Source organism: Phacochoerus africanus, chromosome 1 (genome assembly GCF_016906955.1).
Source record: "Phacochoerus africanus isolate WHEZ1 chromosome 1, ROS_Pafr_v1, whole genome shotgun sequence".
NCBI lineage: Eukaryota > Metazoa > Chordata > Mammalia > Artiodactyla > Suidae > Phacochoerus > Phacochoerus africanus.
The window spans coordinates 227,393,018-227,410,277 of NC_062544.1; the positions used below are offsets into that span (position 1 = coordinate 227,393,018).

The 17,260-nt window shown below is 44.4% G+C and overlaps 1 protein-coding gene across 1 annotated transcript in view; it reads right to left on the reverse strand.

The window, feature by feature from the left end:
- Positions 1–5,251: 5,251 nt before the first annotated feature.
- The window catches only part of GTPBP8 (GTP binding protein 8 (putative)), a 91,861-nt gene continuing 79,852 nt past the window's right edge, over positions 5,252–17,260 (reverse strand). The window contains exon 6 of the mRNA XM_047792492.1: positions 5,252–5,303. Coding sequence (XP_047648448.1) covers positions 5,273–5,303 — 31 coding nt within the window. The 3' untranslated portion in view covers positions 5,252–5,272. The remainder of the gene's footprint in view (positions 5,304–17,260) is intronic.

Genomic DNA, 17,260 nt, shown 5'->3' on the forward strand with positions numbered 1-17,260 from the left:
TAGCAGCTGAGTCTTGGTGGCTGGGCTGATATGAACTAAGACAATGTGAATTAAGCCTTGGTGGCTGGGAAAGAGGGGGAATCTTTGTCTTCAGGGTGTTCCAGCAGGAAACGTTTACACAGCTCAGAGAGATGTTCAAGAGGAGGCTGAGCCCCACCTATTTAGTCACCTCATTTCTATGAGCTCTAATCATCCTTGGCTTCACTTGGGTAAGGCCTCACTTGGGAAAACCCAAGGAAAAGTTGAAAAAGACTTTTGAAGGTAATTATTTAGTCCTTATGTTCTCAGAAGGAGCAAAGGGATAGGAAGAGGACCCAATGTCAAGAGCAAACTGGAAGACTATAGTGTTAGTTGTGACTATTTCTCTAAGGCTTAACTTAGCGCATTTGTATTTGTCTCATTGAGATATTATTCACATATCATAACATTCACTGATTTAAAGTGTACAATTCAGCAGTTTTAGTACCCTCACAAGGTTGCACAAACACCACCACTACCTAAATCTAAAACATTTCACCCCTCCCTGTAAAAGAAGAAACCCTGTAACCTTTAGCAGTCATGTAGGCCTGCATCAAATGACTCACTCATTCATTCAAGTCATTCAACAGACACACATGGGCATGAGATAATTTAACCCTGCACCTTGCAGCAGGGGCACTCACAGCACGGTGAACTTAGCCATTACCTTAGAGAGCTGAGAGTCTCTTTCAGGATTTACAGGAGAGTCTGTAGGTGTGAGACTGGGAGCTAGAGGTGGGTCATTTATCCACAGCGCAGGAAAGCTGAGAAGGGAGAATTGTGATTGACAGAAAGTATACACAGGGGTTATATGCTCTGCAGGAAGTTTTGCTCTGCTGCTTAGGTTCCTTTTAAATACCCACCGGCTCGTAGCTTTTAGGAGTTATTACCCTCCCTGAGGGCACAGTGGCCAGCAAACCAAACCCTGCAGGTTTTTAGGCTACTCTGCCTCTCGTCCACATTTCCTGCTTAGTCTATGTCCAGCTGCAAGACTTCTTTCCATCTTTGACAATTTCCATTTTATTTTCTTTACCTCAGTTTTTTTTTTTTCTGCCTGTCTTTTCCCAATTATTTATCCCTATAAATCTCCTTTGCTTTCATCATCTCTTCTTTTTTCCTCTCACTTTTCTTTTTTTTTCACTGGTCTTTTTCTCCCACATCCGAGGTACCCAGCAGGCTTGGCTGGGAGAGCTGCCGCAAAAGGGAATGTTTAGAGGTAAGAAAGACAATCGGTCTCGTCTCTATACACGCTCATCTTTAGAGAAAGTGTGAACTCAGTGGTCTTTCCCTTCTTGCAAGGGAAGGATACTTACAAACATATCAATATAAAAGAATACATATTCACCTCTTACTGTAAACCCGACACTGTACTAAACTCTTTACAGAATTTATCTTATTTAATCCTCCCGATAATCCAAGAAAGTGGGTGCTCTTATGAGCTCTGGTTTACAGATGGGAAACCCCAGCTTTGGAGTGGTCAAGCCACTTGTTTAATATCAGAAGCTAGTAAATGGTGGAAAGTCACAGAGAGTTAGCTCTATTTGACTGTGGAGCTAAAGCTCTGACTTTAGAATGCCTTATTTACTTTCTGGGTTTCTCTCTCTTTCCTCCCACCCACCTCCCCCTCTCTTCCTGAAGTGAACATGCTTTAGAGTTGGCCTCTTGCCAGCTGTAGTGAGCAGGAGGATCCTTGGCAGGGGCTCAGCCCTGAGTTCCACAGAGCATTGTAACTGCTGGTACTAGGGCAATAAAACCTTAATGGTCTCCAGAAAAGACGGCTGTAAATTCTTCTAAACTCCCACTTTGGGTGTAAAGGTTCACGCCTCTCTTCCCCCTCCTCCTCTTTCTCCTCCACATCCCTCCCCCCAATTCTCCTGGGTTTCAGGAAAGGGGCCATGCATTAAAACAAGGCACAGAAATCCCAGCAGCCTCCAGCTGCAGCCAGGGTTGTGTTTTGTCTAAGGAACATTCTTTAAAAAAAAAAAAAAATAGGAATCAAATTTGTTAAGGATCACAGGCACATAGCTTATGCTTTGGGGAGCGATATAGAGAAAAAAGTGGCCGAGGAAAATGACCAAGGAGGACAAAAGGACGGAAACAAAGAATAACCCAGAGGTATAAGGATGCCCAGAAGAAAACTTTGTGAAAACGACAACCAAGGGATTCTGAAACGTTTCCTCCCTTGATTACTTTAATATTGTTACCTGGACCCTGACACTCCAGCTGTGGGCTTTCTGAAAAATTCATTTGGCTGTTTGGAACTGACCTAGGGAAATAAACATCAGCAGAGCCCTGAGCGGGAATGAAAACTCATTTCTTCTTCCTTCAGGGAGCAAGAGAACAGATCCCAGGAATACCTGGGGGCTGATGCGTGCTTAGTAACAAAGGGGCCCTTTTTCAAGTTTCCTTTTTGCCCCAGCCTAATTTTGGAGAAAGTGTGAAGGGAGGACAGTGACCTGGGAAAGTGACACTGGGACAGGTATCTTGGGAAGCGTGTGACCTAAGTCCCAGCCACCACCCCAACAAAGACGCCCTCATTTTCGTCCCCATGCAGAGACGGCCCTAAGGGAGGAGAGCTAAAGGGCTCAGGTGGAGGAGGCAGTGCCCGCCAAGGATGCTGAAACCAAGGGGCTTGGGCCTGGTAAACACACCAAAAGGATTTTATGTGCCTGTGTGCTAAAACCCCAAAAGTCTTGGTCCAAATCCTGCTCCCCTCTTAGTTTCTAATCCCCTGTGCATTTCACAGGAAATTAAATCTGTGTTTGTCAGATTCCTTTACCCTTACCTCACTGACAGGAAGGTAGACTGGTGGTGGCTTATGTACCAGAAACTCCTAGGATTTGTTTCTTTCATGAACTTCTTGTGCTTTTCTGATCAAGACTGGAGTCCAGTGGCAGGGCCCGAAGCAGCTGGGCTGATCCTTCACAGGCCAGCTCCACAAGGACACACTGGCCACTGAAGTGTGTTTGTGGCGTGCATGTGTGTGTTTGTAGGCAGCCCATGTATGTATGTGCGTGGAAAGGAGAGGGATCAGGAGTGGATCGTTAACATTTCACCTGTTCACTGAACTTCAAATCTCAAATTTAAGGGAAATGTTTTAAAAAACTTTGGGAGTTGTTTTGTTTGCTTCCTTTCTTCAGATGTCATTTTGGGAGGAATGTGCACAATTTTTCTATTTGCTTCTGCCTTTCTTCAAAGGCTCCTGGACGACAGGAATTGTGTCTTAGGCATTTTTGTCTCTCAGAGCCTAGTAGAGCCCCTGGTGCCCAGTAGGTGCTCAATTGTTTGTGGAAAGGAAGTAGAAACCTTTAACGGGACACTTTAGCCATCCCATCAGCTCCTCCTTGTGCCTGCCTCTCCTACTTTAGCCTCTTGTAGATCTGTAACCTGATTTATCTCCAAAACCCCAGACTTCTCTCTCATTCCTTCACTCTCTTTTCTTTTTCTTTCTTTTTTTTTTTTTGATACCTTTTAAAAAACCTCTATACGCATGACCTTCCTTTGTTCCCACCCTTCCAGACTGCCTTGCCCCCCATCTCTACCATCTGGCTCTTGGGAATCCTGCTGTGGGAGAAGTAAAGCGCCAGGGTGAAGGGACTCCACTGGCATCTCAAAGCAGCATGGCTGAGACTGCTCTTCTAGGACCCTTTTCCTGGCAGAGCTGCCCTCTTTGCACCAGTCTGGGGCAGGAGCCTCAGACTTCCCTGCTGCTCCCATCCAGCAACAGAGTGGGCAGTGCAGCCTGCTGAGGTCCCAGGGCTCAGTGGGGTCAGAGGCACCCCTGGGCCTCAGAATCTGGGGAGGGGCCAGGGTGTGGAGGGGGAAGGTGTCTGAGGTTGTAAGTCTGAGATGCTGCCTGGGGCAGGGCTTTGCAAACAGTGCTGCTGTACAAGGCGTTATGGTTCCTGGTGAGATCTCACCCTTTTGTTGGACACTCCAGCTGCAAACACCATCGTGTGAACCGTCTTCATCTATTTCCTCTACAGAGAGCCAAGTCCAACCTCTTTCTTTATCACAAATGCTTGGCTCTAAGAATGTTCTTGTTGCTTGCTGAGCCTCCAGCCCTCAACTTAGCCTGTAGTTCTCCAACTTTAGTGTGGCTCAGAATCCCCTGGAGGGCTTGTTAAAACACTGGGTATTGATCCCCAACCCCAGGGCTTCCGTTCAGTAGTTCTGGGATGGGCCTGGGGATTTCACATTTCTAACGCATTTCCCCAGGATGCTGATACGCATGGGGGGACCACATCATATCCACAGGTCCACTGATCCACTCCTCAGAAACTTCACATCCACACTTTCTCTCAAAGTAAGGACTGCCATTTTCTGAGCTTGCTCTCTGCTTAGCTTTTTAGATGTTTTAATCTCATTTAATCCTCATAGTTCCTGTTAATATTCCCACTTTAAAAAGGATGAAACTGAGGCACACAGGTTTTACATTTTGTCCAGGCTAAGTGCTGAAGCTGTTTCAAAGCTGGGCAGTATTGACTCTGAAGCTTGTGTGTTTAATCACCTGGCCATATTGCTTTAATGGTCTAAGGATTTTTTTCACAGACATGGATGTCTTCGTCTTCTACCTTATAAACATGGAGCTTTGCAAACAAGGTGCCCTTTCATTCTGAAACTGCACATGCCCCCAATTTCTCTTTGCTGCTGGCTAAGTAGAGCAGGAGAAAACACACATTTAATCTCCATTAAGTCCTTCAGACTTTTGGGAGAGGAAGTCTAGTCTGACTTGGGAATAAAGCCTGAAGTATTGAGATTTTTAGAGAAAGGCAGTTTTATTGCCTCCAATAACATACGGTAATACAAATGAATGACTAACTGGAACATTTTTCCAAGAATTTATTTTGCCTTTTATGATAAATAAACATGGCTCATTTGTATACAAACAACTGTGCTACAGATCAGGGGGTGGTTATTTGAGTTCTGGTTAAAAATACGTAAGAATTTTCAGCTGATTTTTTAGAGGCTCAATATGGATGGAGAACCCACGCTTGGGAATCTTTAAGATCATCCCATCCAATGGATTGTTTTCCTTTTGCATCTGGATTCAGGTCATCTGGGTCTCTCAGGAGCACTTCCTGGCAGAATTCACAAATAAGAATTGTTTGTGAAGGCAAATGTGATACTTACCAATGGAGCAGGCTAGCATTTGCTTTTCAGTAAGGACAGTGCTGACATCTTGGTGCTTTGCCCCCGCAGAGATTCCCACACTTACTGGGAGTTTGTCTAGGTTTCAGAATTTTTCAGAGATTCACTGTGTCTGCAGGGGATCTGCACAGAATCTGTAACATATGCAATCTCAGATTTTATTTTGTTTTGTTTTGTTTTTTTTCTTAGCATTTTTTCCCCCTGCCCACATAATTCTAATGCACCACACTTTGAGAACGACTGCCAGGTTGTGGAGAGGGCCTGGGGGTGGGGTGAGGTTCTCAGATACTCCATCCTTACCTGTACATAGACCTGCACCTTTATTAACAAAGCCCAATTTCTTGGGCTCTACTCAAGACCTGATTAAAGCAAACTTTTTAAGAGTGGACCTGCATATCAGCATTAATAAATCAGCAGCCAAACACACAAAACAAAAAGCTCCCTGGGTGATTCTAACATGGGGGCCACTGGTGAACACCACGAAAACAGTCTGATTTGGAGCAAGACACCTAGGGGTATGTTCAGCTGCAAAGCAGAGGACAGGGAATGCTGAATGGTGGACAGGTGTGTGTCTTTTCCAAACTGGAATGAACTCCAGTGATAGAAGACCTTGCCTTAGGAAAATGCCCGGAGAGGCCACCTCAGTTCTTCCTATACCTGATTCATTCGTCCTCTGCATCCACAGTACGGGGCCACAGCCCAGGACTGTCTCTGTCACCATCAGCCTCAGGTGCTTGGGGCAGGACCTTGACCTCACTTCTGCTGGGCCTGGCGGGTGTATGGCCCTCTGTCCCAGGCTGCTTTCCGGCTGCTCAAATCTGGCAGCCGCACACAAACCCCTGCCACCTGGTAGTTTCTGAACGATATCCCTTCAGCTTCAGCCCAGGGGCTCTGGCTTTTCTGTTTGTTTTCTTTTTTCTCTTTTATTTAAGAAGCTCAAGAGAACTTAAAAGCAGACCCTTGAAAGCTAAGCATTTCTAATCACATAAAGGTGTCTCTGTAGGGCCTGGGCTGAAGAGGGTTTGTTTGGGGGCTTTCATCTTACTGTGTATCCCCTTCCTTCTTCAGATAATCTTCCTGGGCTCTTATCCACCCAGCTTCTTTGCTGGACGCCCAATCCCATCATCTCCAAGTTTGGGGCCCAGAGGGTAAAGGAGCAAGGGAGGAGGGGTGGCCAAGGGCCTGAGGGGGAAGGGAGGAAGCCGTCGGCCCCCATGCTGGGCCCAAGGAGACTCTGTGAGAAAGCCCCTCTCCATCTGCAGCCCAGCCCGGCGGGAGTCAATTAATTCTGAATAACCTAAACCGACAGAGGTATTTGCATTCACAACCTGACTGATGACCGTATAAAATTGATTTATGAATTAAAGTGCTTCCCCTCCCTTTATCCCGATTCAGGCTGTAATTGATTATACGTGCTGCAGCGAAATTAAATAAAAGAAAATTAAAAAGAAAAGAAAAAGGAAAGTGAAAAAAAGAGAGGCCCTTGCTTGGCAGCCAGGATTCTCAGGGCTCCCCAGGATTAGCCATTCTATTCATCACTTATCATTTTTTATTTAAAAAGTTACTTCCCCCTTTGTCTCCACACCACTGCTCCCACCCCCATCTCTGCTTTTGCCTGCATTTTCCTCTCTGGCCTCTGCCCACTCACTGATCCTTTGCGGTGAACGAGCCAGTTACCCTCATGTTCTCTGGACAGGAAGAGAAGCCCAGAGAAGTAGAGCTTCTTCCAGGTAGCATTGCACCCACAATTTGAGGAGTAGGCAAAGTTGTCTTCCATCTCTGCTTCCCCTTTGGTATTAGTCTCTCTTCTTGTCCCTTTTTCACATGCACACAATCAAATTTTCCTTGCAGGAAATTCTTTCATAAATATAGTCTCAGTTAAGCAAGACATTTATGCTAAACTTTTCAATGGCTCATTCCTCTCAGCAGAAATTTACCAAGGAACAAAGCGATTAGGTAAAGGATAAATGTCTAATTGTAAGATTTCAAGCTCCTCCTTCTACCTAAGGGACAAGTGTTTTCTTAGAGGAGGGTCTTGGGTAGGAACGTAGGGGGACTGAATTCTAATCCTCTACAGAGCATGAGAACAGGCTTTGGAAACAGCTGGACCAAGACTCTGATAATTATTAGTCGTGTGTTCCTGTGCAAGTCACTTAACCTTCCTTGCCTTCATTGACTTCTGTTTAAGACAGAGGTACCTCCCTAAACTGAGGTAATACATGTAAATCCCCTTGAAGTGTGGCTCAGCAAATATGGCAGATCCTGTGAAAACATTAGAGCCTACTGCCTTGCTTGCTCTGCTTAGGAAACAGGCAGCGCTGACTCAAAAGTTTTCTGATAGTAGGAAAATCAACGGCTTTCTCCCAATTCCAACTTGGTGTTGCTATTTGGATGAGAGAGAACTGTTTTTCATTGCCAAACCTAGACCCTGAGAGCCGACTGCCGTCTTTATTTCTGTAACCACAGAGATCCTGGCACACAAAATACACTATCATTAATTACACCATCTCACTCAACTCACCCTCACTGCTTCTTCACCTTTGGTCTTCCTGGTTCTACCTCAGAACCACCAAGATTTGATGTCCAGTTCCTGCTACTTCTGCTCCTGCTGCCTTGTTTCACTGACTTTGACAGGTTAGTATCCACTCCTCTCTAAAATGCTAATGGGCAGGTTTACAGGTAACCTCATATTAAGTGCTGTCAGCCACACTTCACAGAGGGTTATACAAAATAGGGAGAGGTTGCCTAGGCCTGGCCAGCAGAAGCCCACTCTGTTGACACCCAGAGCAATGCACACATTCCTCCACCAGGAGCTCAGCTCAGAGCAGACCTCTGAACGAACGAACGAGGGTGAGGACGTGAACTCCAAAAAATCGCCCTAAGAAAACTGAAAGGTGGACCCTCTTCAGGGAATGTTCAAGAGGTGCGTTACATGATAAGAAAGTTTCCAGCAGATGTTCAGGCAGCTCTAAGTGAGGAGGTAACCTAAAGCAGAAGCTATTAAGGAGTTCACCGTGTTCTCATCTTGTCAGGCCAGGCAGAGTGCCTCTGCCTTGAGGTGGGGCTGGGTATCCCAAAGCTTCATGTGTCTCCTCTACTCCCGGCTGATCCTAGCAGTCCCTTTTTGAAATGCAATAAGGGATGAAAAATGCTTAAGCTGTTTTTGGCCCTTTACTGTTTGGGATGATTGACGTAACTACAGAGTCTGGGAGCAGGTTGGGAGGGCTCTTGTGGGTGCCGAGGGTGGGGCTGTGGGGAGCATAGAGGCATCAGAGGGTGGGTGGGAAGGAGAAGCCTGAGGAGAGAGACCACCTTTGCAACTTTGCTGTGGAAGCCCACACATTCATGGGAAAGAAAAAACCCCAAATGCATTTTAAGTGTATGTGGAAGTCAAGAGGCTAACACATTAACAGAGGGAAGGAACCAGTTGAAGAAATCTAAAGTGGATGGTTCTGATTGAAACCAAGTCCCCCTAAAACCAAGTCCCCTTAAGATGAATCTTCCTATCCAAAACTTTATTCCCTTTCCTGTCCCATGCCTATTACCCAACAGGATTGAGAAGTATCAAAGAATATGGAGAGGTGAAAACTGAGCAGGACCCTATATGGTACAAAAGCCCCTCTGGAACCCTTGTTTCTTATTTGGGAAAAAAAAAAAAAAAAAAAAAAAAAAAAGCTTTAATCTCTTAGCCCTTCCCTGAGCTCCAAAGAGCAGGCTCAAATAGTTACTCATCAGGAGACTGAGGGAATGCAGAAACAAAGGAAAAGCAGTCAAGAAAAAATAGGTCAGTAATAACACAGTTTTAGTTCCTCCTCAAGGGATATACATAACAATCTGACCATATCTTTGCCTTGTTCTGCAGCAACTAAGATCCCCACCCAGGTAGAGGCTGGCGACTACATGCTGACCACACGCACACAGACCCAGACTGGTTACAACCCGAAGGTTGATAGTTAAGATACCTAAACCACCACTCTGTTACTGCACCACTAACCAATCAGAAGAAAATCATGCCCCCTGCAATCCTTACCCCAAATGTTGCCTTTATAAGCCCTTTTCTGAAAAACATCAGGGAGTTCTTGTCTTTTGAGCATGAGCTGCCTCTTCTCTTGGTTTCTGGCCTATAGTAAATGCTGGTTTTCCTTCACAAAAACCAGTGTCAGTAGACTGGTTTTGTTCTGCAGTTTGGGAACCTAAGAACCTCTTCCCAAAATGGAACAAAGAATTTGAGGACTATGTTCCTGAGGCTGAAGCAGGTTTTAAAAACACGCAGGTGGAAAGGTTAAGGGTGGAGTGTAAATACAGCATTGAGCAACCTGGGCATCGGCTTTAGAGGATGAAAGTGGTCTGTCTGCAGCATGTGACTGGAAATGGCATCTCTAAGATGACTTCTCAGACAGAAGTCCAGGTTCCACGGGCCACAGGTGAGGTGGGATAGGTTCTTCTGGGTCAGCTGACTGCCTCTCCTTCACAATGGTGATACCTTAATGCCCATTTTTCCCTGGTCTGGGATCCACCATCAGGCCATTTGGACATAACTATGACCTTAACTACTGCCATGTTAAGCTTGGAAGAGGACCAATAGTAATTGTGAGCAATTGGTTCCCAGAGCCTTGGAGCCAGCCAGTTAATAAGCCAGATGGGGAAGTGCAGAGACACAGAATTCTGGGAGGCTTGCTTCTGCAGCTCTACTTCAAAATGAGAAAAACCTGCACATGGATGTTTAGAGTAGCTTTGTTCAGAACTGCCAAAGCTTAGAAGCAACCTAGATGTCCTTCATCTTGGAAGGTGAATGGATAAACAAACTGTGGTATATCCAGATAGTGGGATATTATTTGATAATAAAAAGAAACAAGCTATCAAGTCAAGAAAAGACATGAAGGGACCTTAAATGAATACTGTTCAGTGAAAGAAGCCAATCTGAAAATACTATATACTATGTAACTCCAACTACATGGCCTTCTGGCCAAGGCAAAAACTGTGGAGACAGTAAAAGCTATTAGTGATGGCCAGGGGTTAGAGGGGAGGATAGGGAGGGAGGGGTGATTAGATACAGCATAGGGAGTTTAGGGCAATAAAACTATTCTGTTTGATACTATAATTGTGGATGATTTTCACTATACATTCGTCAAAACCCATAGGATGTATAACACCCTAATATATACTATGGACTTTAGTTAATGAATATGTATCAATATTGGCTCATAGGTTATAAGAAATATACCACCCTGATTCAAGATGTTAATAATAGGAGAATCTGTAGTGAAAGGAGGTAAAGGAATGGGGAGGGAGAGAATATTTGGGAACTCCCTTTATTTTCCACTCAATGTTTCTTTAAACCTAAAGACTACTAGAAAAATAAAACCAATTAGAGAGAAAAAGAGAGACATTGTTTTGCCATTACTAAATTTTAGCTGCTTGTTGGAAAGATCCTACATGAATGACAATTTATTTTGTCAGTGTTAATGGCAGGCAGGAATGATTTCTGAAGACACAGAAACAGCTTGCTGATATACAGAAGAAGATACAGCCAGAAATGGTAATGCTGTTGGGCCTGAGTGGCTGTCCTTGCTATGGTGCCTGTGGCAGGCTTAGGACAGTGCACATGGCACGACTCTGCTCTCACAAGCAGAATCTGATCCTCCTTAGACGATGAATTCCTGGAGCTTTCAAAGATAAAGAGAACAAAAGGTCAAAACTCATACTTATGGTAAAGAGTGGAATCTGCAGAGAATGGAGGAAGAGTTGTCGAAACCACAAAAATGAGATCCTGGAATCAGTAGTGTCGTAACAGCCCAGTCAAAGATTCCTGGCAAGTCACTCAGCCACATCAATGCTTTTCCTTGAACATCTTCATCTCTGCTGTCCCATGGGTTGGCTTTCCAACTTCAGTGCAAATGCTTCCCCTGGACTCTTCTCTACAGATGTTACAGGGAACGTCTCTTCTTTTGTTTAGAGAAAACCCAATCTTACTTCTGGTCTCTATCTTCAGCATCTTCCAACATTCTGGACAGTTTCGTTTCTTTGGTCCCGCCACTACAGAGGGGCCCAAGCTGGACTCCAGCTCTGTCTCCACTGCTGTCTGGGCCCCTGATTTCACCTAAGATTATCTTTCTATCTGCCAGAATCTGGCACAGCCCAGACCAGTGCTCCTCCTATTCTCACTGTGATACTTTGTCTACTTGGCCTAGTTTCCCAATCAGTTCAGTGCTCAGCAATCATACTTCAGGGAAATATGTCATTTATAGATAGTCCTCTCTCTAAGTCAGCTCAACAAATGGTCTGACCTATAAAATCAGGCTCTGAAGAATCTTCAAAGGAAAAGAATAGCCCTTTTTCTTGGAACTTGATTCTGAAGCTAAGATGTGTGCCAGTTAAACATAGAGAAGAATCCCAAAGCAAATTAAAAAACACAGGCGTGGTGGTGAGGTACTGCCTATGTATGTAAATGCCAAGAGAATTCAAAGAAAGGAAGAGATACCTTTGGGAAAGACTTGTCAGTGAAGACTTTTGGAAGAAACTAGTGTATGAGAGCCAACAGAGAGCTTGTTCGGCCTAATGTCCTTACTTTCCTTGGCTCAGCAAAGAGATTAAAAACAATCATGGTTTGAGTCTTCAAGAAAAGATATGCTCAAATCATAAAACCAACCCAGAAAACACACATACAAGGAAAAAGTAAAGTAATAGCAAAAAAATTCACCACCCATATATTTTTTCACCTTATCTGATCATGAAGTTTAAACCAGGTGATTTCAGAACACCTCCCATATTATCCTTTCCTTCTTTTACCTCGATTTAATTTCTGGTGGTGTTGGAATAGGAAATTAATAGGATAAAAATAAAAACAAAAGTACCAAAAGTAAAGTTGCCAAGCACAACTGCGGGCATCTCAAACAAGTTGTAAATAGTGTAGAGTTCAGAGCAGAGTAAGGGAGGAAGGATGAAGAAGGATCCTGCTGGTTATGTTTTAAACGATAAGTCACTTTCTTTTTTTTTTTTGTCTTGTTGTTGTTGTTGTTGTTGCTATTTCTTGGGCTGCTTTGGGCTGCTCCCATGGCATATGGAGGTTCCCAGGCTAGGGGTCGAATTGGAGCTGTAGCCACCGGCCTACGCCAGAGCCACAGCAACGCGGGATCCGAGCCGCGTCTGCAACCTACACCACAGCTCGCGGCAACGCTGGATCGTTAACCCACTGAGCAAGGGCAGGGAGCGAACCCGCAACCTCATGGTTCCTAGTCGGATTCGTTAACCACTGCGCCATGACGGGAACTCCGATAAGTCACTTTCAACTCTGCAAATGAACAAGCTGTCAGAAAACATGATGCCTGGCCATAAAGTCTAAAGGCTGAGAGACATCTCTGTACTCAGAATACTGTTATTATGTCATTAATGTTCTCTCTTTGGAAAGGAGGACAATAATCTCTCCTAGAGAACTGTGTTCATTAGATAATTGATAAATATAAAAAATTTTGAACAGTGCCTGGCACATGGCAAGTACTAAAGTATCAACTTAATATTCACATGTGATAAATACACGCTCAAGGTAAAAAAGCAAACAAAAACTCAATCACTCCTAAAATTTGGTTGGTATGTTATTTTTAAGTAACCACATATTTATTCTTTTCAAAATAAATGATGTCTAGAATAGAAATGAGGCAGGTTAACTGAATGTTGGTCTGGATTTAATAACAAATCCATGTTTTCGCTCAGCTGAGGAAATAACATCCGACTACATTAAAATGACTTTTGATGGCCTGATATTAAGATGTCCAAAACAGGCATGTGTTCAGCCTATTTAGAAACACTGCACACAATTGTTTCCTGATTAAAGAGTGGGTTTATGGGGATAAACCAACGTCACTAGAAAAATGGGCTTGTTCCATTAGAAGGACCTTCTTCCAACCGTGGGGCCAATGCTCCAAACCTTGTGGAAGAGCAGGTTGCCAGTCCCTTAAGTTTCCCCTGTGGCCCCCACCAGAGTCCCTGTGCCACCCCAAGGCTCTCTGCCTCACTGGGTTGGATGTCCCCACCAAGTAATGGCCCCTGCTGGTCTAGCCATACGCTGGTAGGTGCACGGAGAAAGCGTTCCCTGATGTGTTCCTCCAAGACCGTGCATTTGGTGGAGGAAAAGAGCAGCTGGCTAGAGAACGCTACCCTCCTGACAATCTGGGGAAGAACCTCCCTGCTATGACCTCACTGAATTCTGCCTATTTGTTTCCATGAAACAGAAGAGTGGGGACACACAATCTCTTTGCTGCCTGAATGGCATTTTTTCCCAGTCCTTCCAGCTCTCAGCATCTGAATCTAATAAGATGTGTTTTTAAGGACAGCCCTCTGGGCCTCAGTTCCTCGTGTTTCCCCTGGAGAGGAAGACACTTGACATCCTATTTCAACCCCTAGACCTCTTTTAATTTTTATTTATTTATTTTGCTTTTTAGGGCACACCCATGGCACATGGAGGTTCCCAGCTAGGGGTCGAATCAGAGTTACACCTGCTGGCTTACACCACAGCCACAGCAACACCAGGATCCGAGCTGTGTCTGTGACCTACACCATAGCTCACAGAAATGCTGGATTCTTAACCCACCGAGAGAGGCCAGGGATTGAACCTGCAATCTCATGGTTAATGGTTAGATTCGTTTCTGATGTGCCACAATAGGAACCTCCCCTCAACCTCTTTTTAAAAGACATATTTCATTTCTCCAAAATGACTCTTTCTCAAAGTACAAGACTATGTTTATCTGGATTCCTAGAGATATTTCCCATGAATCTGGGGGCAAATCTTCCATAAAACAATGCTGGGCCATGGAGCAGCGACCTGAAGAGTAAAGAGTCTGAGCTACTGCACAGCGGTAACTCGTCTCTGCAGAAGGTCATGAAAGATTTGAGGTGAAGGGCAATTTGAGAGAAAAGTAGTCTGCTGAGAAAAATACGCTGAAAATGTATCCCTAATATCAATATCATTATTTGATCCCTTGATCAAATGTATCAACATCAAAATTAATTCGGAAAGTTTGTGTTTGTGAAAAGCCGAGTGCTTATACAAATATTATTTCCGAAATGAAGAACACATGCAGATAGGTGAGGCCAGTAATACCAGAAGAGCAAAGAAATAAAAGTCAAAGCTCTAAGTCTGTAGGTACCAGATAAACAATTCTGGTTTCGAAAAACAACTTGGAAATCTTAAAAGTTATTTCAACATTTACAACTTCAGTGTATTATCCATAGCAGAGGTAATGCTTTTGTTTTTATGTTGAATATCGTTACTATTAAAAACTACATTTTAGAAAGGTATGCATTTTTCAAATGCAAAAATCCTTGGGATATAATTTACCCTGGGTCTGTGGTGAATCGTTCCTCAGGGTGTGATAATGGCGTATCTTTACCAATTTTCTCTCTGGGTTAACCAGTTTTAACACATAAACATCATCATAAATAGAAGGGGGAAAAAAGTGTCCCCTCTTTAAAAAAATGTGAGAAAGCTCAAATAACAAGATCTGCTGTAAAATTAAAAATCTGATTTCAACTCTGAGGAAGAAGTTGTAAAAAGTTGGCCACTTGTGATTCTGAAGTGGGCCTTTGTAGCTGTTTCCTGAACCCCTGGAATAAAGAGCGTTGATTTGCGATGGAATCTCGAGAGCCTGCAGTCATATATTACAATATGTTGTAAATCCAGAGGGTACAATATAGATTTCACAGGGGGCCCTGGGGTTAACTGAAATTCCATCTGTTTCTTCTCTGTGGCAAACTGAGTATCCTGGGATGTCAGCCCGGGATGAGACAGGGTATTTACAATTTTTCATTTCTAGGCTAAAGTCGAAGTTTGCCTAAATCTGCTCCTCCCTCCTTTCTACCTCCTACCTTCAAGTTAAAAAAGTTTACAAGACAGCCTTTATTTTCCCCATAGCTGCCCCCAGGCAGCCCCCCTTCTTTCCAGTGCATGCCGGGCAATGCCATGTATTCTTAGACTCCCAATGGCCCCCATTACTGTCAATTAGTTACGGAATGCTACAGGGATTCATGCCTGACAGCTCGGGTAAAGGCAGGAGAAATGGGCTCAGTAGGGAGCGAGGGGCCTGATTCTTTTTTGTGCACAAGAAATACCTTTCTCAGCAAGGCTTTTAATGGCCTTCCCTTCTTTCTTTCCCTCTGCCCAAGCGTTTCGCACCCCCACGATCCCAACACACATATACACATAGGATCCTATAGTCACACCCTGAGGTGTTTGTGCGATGATTGCGCAGGACTGTGAGAACTCTCAGAGCAGGATGCTCTGACACGGCCTTATAACCTCCCCAAATGACAGAGCTTTAAAATTCCAACTTCTATCTTTGCTATGATCTGATTCCTAACTTCCTTTCTTCAGAAGGTTTCTTGTTACTAAGAGCGTCTTTCGCCTCTGGCTTATTAGCAGATTTTTCTTCTGCAACTCTCCTGCCTCTGAAGAAGAAACACATCCTTTGGCCGCAGACCCTGGGTGGGAGCCTGCTGCCCTGTGGTGGCCATGGGTTGGGCAGTGGCTGTGATTGGCACCCCCTACCACTCCCAAGGCTTTCTGACTTCTGTCTCTTCGTCTTGCCTTCCTCTCCTCTATTTTCCCACAGTCCCCTTTTTGCCTCCTCTCTGTGCCTCGATCATTCTGCTCATTCTGGAGGCTTGAGGCCAGGGATTTTGCTCTTGTTCTCTCTCTCCCCTTCCTCACCCACCCCAAATATATTTACCATGGAGAGACAAAGAGACTAGGTTTTATTCACCAAAATACCTGCACTCCATAGGATAGCACCTGGCACAAGGAGGGCCAATCACATTTGATGAAAATAAATACGTGAGGAGTTCCCGTCGTGGCGCAGTGGTTAACGAATCCAACTAGGAACCATGAGGTTGCGGGTTCGCTCCCTGCCCTTGCTCAGTGGGTTAACGATGTGGCGTTGCCGTGAGCTGTGGTGTAGGTTGCAGATGCGGCTTGGATCCCGAGTTGCTGTGGCTCTGGCGTAGGCTGGTGACTACAGCACCGATTCGACTCCTGGCCTGGGAACCTCCATATGCCACGTGAGTGGCCCAAGAAATAGCAAAAAGACAAAAAGAAAAGAAAAGAAATACATGAGCAAAAACTCATTGGAGGCAATACCACTGGTGGTTCTCAGGGTTAAGGAGAACTCAGCCTCACACCAACATGGTTTGCCTGTTCCTGGTCTGCTGTCTTTTGTTTTTTGTTTTTTTTTTAAATTTTATGGTTGCACCTGCAAAGTTCCTGGGCAAGGGATTAAATCCAAGCCTCAGTAACGATGCACTAGATCCTTTTAACCCACCAGACTGGGCCAGGAATCGAACCCACAGCTCTTCAGCCATCCAAACTGCTGCAGTCAGATGCTTAACCCACTGTGCCACAGAAGGAACTCCAGTCTTTGCTCTTTTATATGAGTATCAGTTAAAAAAAAAAAAAAAGATTTAAAATGAAGATACATTTAGGAAAAGCCAACCAGGAAAACAGCAGGAAATAAATACAATGCTTAAAATGATTACATTTTTCCATATGGGTTTGGGGAAGATGACAGAGTAAAGACAGCAGCAGATGGCATTTTAGAGGAAAACACTCTTTGGGACAATTCACACCTGTGTTATACACAGTTTCAAGACCTTTCTCTCCTGAAGCCTAGCCTCATGAAGGGTACTGATAGGCATCCACGGATGGCAGCAGGAATTCACGCCAGCCTGTCTAAACCAGACATCTGTAGAAAGACAGAGGGGAAGGTCCAGGAGGGCAAAGTGACAGAAACAAGTGAGGGCCAGAGGGTGGACTGTAAATCTTGGAGGGATTTTCAGAGCCCAAGAGGAAGGGTGTGGGCATTATTTCTTTCAGGGCTCTTGCAGTCTTGGGCAACACTCTGTTCTGCAAGATGAGGGTATCTTATATTGTCAATTCATCAACACCCATATATTTGCTTTAAGATTCCTACAGAATTGTCAAGCTTCACATTCATGCCACCTGAGATGAATTTCCAATGCTTTCTGATAATCAAATCTGCTTTACTTTAGTGCTTTGCAAACTTTAATGTGAATCAATTGGCAATCTTGTGAAGATGCTGATTCT